The sequence below is a fragment of the Phytophthora infestans genome, genomic scaffold (genome assembly GCF_000142945.1).
Source record: "Phytophthora infestans T30-4 supercont1.2 genomic scaffold, whole genome shotgun sequence".
NCBI classification, from domain to species: domain Eukaryota; phylum Oomycota; class Peronosporomycetes; order Peronosporales; family Peronosporaceae; genus Phytophthora; species Phytophthora infestans.
In genome coordinates, this window is record NW_003303757.1 from 4,560,966 (window position 1) to 4,563,527 (window position 2,562).

The following is a 2,562-nucleotide window of genomic DNA, read 5'->3' on the forward strand; positions in this document are numbered from 1 at the left end:
CGTGTTGGTGCGGAGAACGTGATAGAAGGGGTGCAGAGCGTGTGTGCACCTGTTGCGTGGGGTGCGTGCTGGCGGTGCGACATGTGGGTGTGAATTTGCGTTCGCGTGGTCTTGTGGTTTAGTGGTATGATTCTCGCTTAGGGTGCGAGAGGTCCCAGATTCGATCTCCGGCAAGGCCCTGTTCTTTGCTCACCTTTTTGGTCCCTCCTGAACTCGCTCGTCTTGGGTTGTGTGGGCCTCCTGCTGTGTCTTTGTGGTGTCTGCCTGGCTCCTGGCACGTGTGGTATGCTACCGCAACGCCCAGCACACCTGTAAAGACGGTATCACTTCAAAAAGGATCGGGGAAGAAACGCGTCTAAAGTCAACAAGGAGGGTGGGCATGGGCACGTGTTGGTGCGGAGAACGTGATAGAAGGGGTGCAGAGCGTGTGTGAGTGGCGTGGGGTGCGTGCTGGCGGTGCGACATGTGGGTGTGAATTTGCGTTTGCGTGGCCTTGTGGTCTAGTGGTATGATTCTCGCTTAGGGTGCGAGAGGTCCCAGATTCGATCTCCGGCAAGGCCCTGTATGCTCACCTTTTTGGTCCCTCCTGAACTCGCTCGTCTTGGGTTGTGTGGGCCTCCTGCTGTGTCTTTGTGGTGTCTGCCTGGCTCCTGGCACGTGTGGTATGCTACCGCAACGCCCAGCACACCTGTAAAGACGGTATCACTTCAAAAATGATCGGGGAAGAAACGCGTCTAAAGTCAACAAGGAGGGTGTGCATGGGCACGTGTTGGTGCGGAGAGCGTGATAGAAGGGGTGCAGAGCGTGTGTGAGTGGCGTGGGGTGCGTGCTGGCGGTGCGACATGTGGGTGTGAATTTGCGTTTGCGTGGCCTTGTGGTCTAGTGGTATGATTCTCGCTTAGGGTGCGAGAGGTCCCGGATTCGATCTCCGGCAAGGCCCTGTTCTTTGCTCACCTTTTTGGTCCCTCCTGAACTCGCTCGTCTTGGGTTGTGTGGGCCTCCTGCTGTGTCTTTGTGGTGTCTGCCTGGCTCCTGGCACGTGTGGTATGCTACCGCAACGCCCAGCACACCTGTAAAGACGGTATCAATTCAAAAAGGATCGGGGAAGAAACGCGTCTAAAGTCAACAAGGAGGGTGGGCATGGGCACGTGTTGGTGCGGAGAGCGTGATAGAAGGGGTGCAGAGCGTGTGTGAGTGGCGTGGGGTGCGTGCTGGCGGCGCGACATGTGGGTGTGAATTTGCGTTTGCGTGGCCTTGTGGTCTAGTGGTATGATTCTCGCTTAGGGTGCGAGAGGTCCCGGATTCGATCTCCGGCAAGGCCCTGTTCTTTGCTCACCTTTTTGGTCCCTCCTGAACTCGCTCGTCTTGGGTTGTGTGGGCCTCCTGCTGTGTCTTTGTGGTGTCTGCCTGGCTCCTGGCACGTGTGGTATGCTACCGCAACGCTCAGCACACCTGTAAAGACGGTGTAACTTGGCACTATTATAGTACGAGGGACTGAACGGATCTTTGCTGTTGAAGGCGGGTAATATGTACGAGGGACTGAGCGGGTCTTTGCTGTTGAAGGCGGGCAGCTGCAACCCGGCGCGAAACACGGGCAGCTCGTTCGTGGGGAAGCGGAGACGACGCCAGTTCACGGGACCAGCGGTGAATGTGAGCGGCAGAGGCTCGCGTGACAAGAAGAGCCACGGTACGGTACAGTCTGTACCCACAGCTGCAGTGGGTACGACACTGACCGTTACTATCGAAGGGCGATGAGTGTGCGGTAGTGGGCCCTAGCAGAACAATAAGCGAAAGGACGAGGTGGTGAGACGACGAAGTGTAGCACTGTAAGAAGCCAGTAGAGCAGCTGCTTCACGTCGAAAGTCGGCCGAGAATTCGGAACGTGATGGAGACACTGAGCGGCGAGCGGCGGCTCGAGCTCAGTTAAGAATTGGATCCGCGAGGCGCAAGTGGCTCGAGTACGAGCAAAGTGGTGCGTCAGTTGCGGAGCGCGTGTTTAGGCCCAGGACTTGCAGGTCGTTGCGAGCACAGCCGGAGAAGCGCGAGAACGAGTCGAGTGTCAAGCGAGCAGAGCTGCCTGGCATTCTTGAGCAGAGCCGTAAGGCACAAAGCGAGTGGGTAGTTGGGCAGAGAGCGACGGGGTGGAGCCGTTCGTGGTGGTGGTTGTGGTTCGAGGAAGCGGGCCTCTCAGAAGGGGTTAGCCCTTTGACGAGTCTGATTGTTGTTGCACGCGGGCTTACCGGCGGTGACCAGTGCGGCGGACACAGGGTTCGACGTGTGTGTGACTGCCTCGGTGGCCCCTAAGCGTGTCTGCGCGGTGAGCCGCGGTCCTGTAAGAGGCAGGGCTGAGCAGTAAGACGCAGTTGAGTTTGAAGTTGAGTTGAGAGCTCTACATCGAGTAGAGCAGAGTGGTTGAGTTGAATACAAATAGGGACGGACGCGTCCCGGCGGCTTGAGAGCAGCCAGTACAGTGTTCATTGCGTACGAGCCTCGGAACCCTGGTAGTTCACCTACAGACGGTGGCAGTGAGCGGTGCGACCCGCCGGCGAGCAGGCGTCCTGA

The 2,562-nt window shown here is 57.9% G+C and overlaps 1 protein-coding gene across 1 annotated transcript in view; it reads left to right on the forward strand.

Annotated features, from left to right (window-relative positions):
* Positions 1–1,527: 1,527 nt before the first annotated feature.
* PITG_01828 (uncharacterized protein) overlaps positions 1,528–2,562 on the forward strand; it is a gene marked incomplete at both ends in the record, with an annotated part of 1,297 nt that continues 262 nt past the window's right edge. Inside the window, 4 exons of the mRNA XM_002908387.1 lie at positions 1,528–1,720; positions 1,892–2,114; positions 2,254–2,317; positions 2,432–2,532. Coding sequence (XP_002908433.1) covers positions 1,528–1,720; positions 1,892–2,114; positions 2,254–2,317; positions 2,432–2,532 — 581 coding nt within the window. The remainder of the gene's footprint in view (positions 1,721–1,891; positions 2,115–2,253; positions 2,318–2,431; positions 2,533–2,562) is intronic.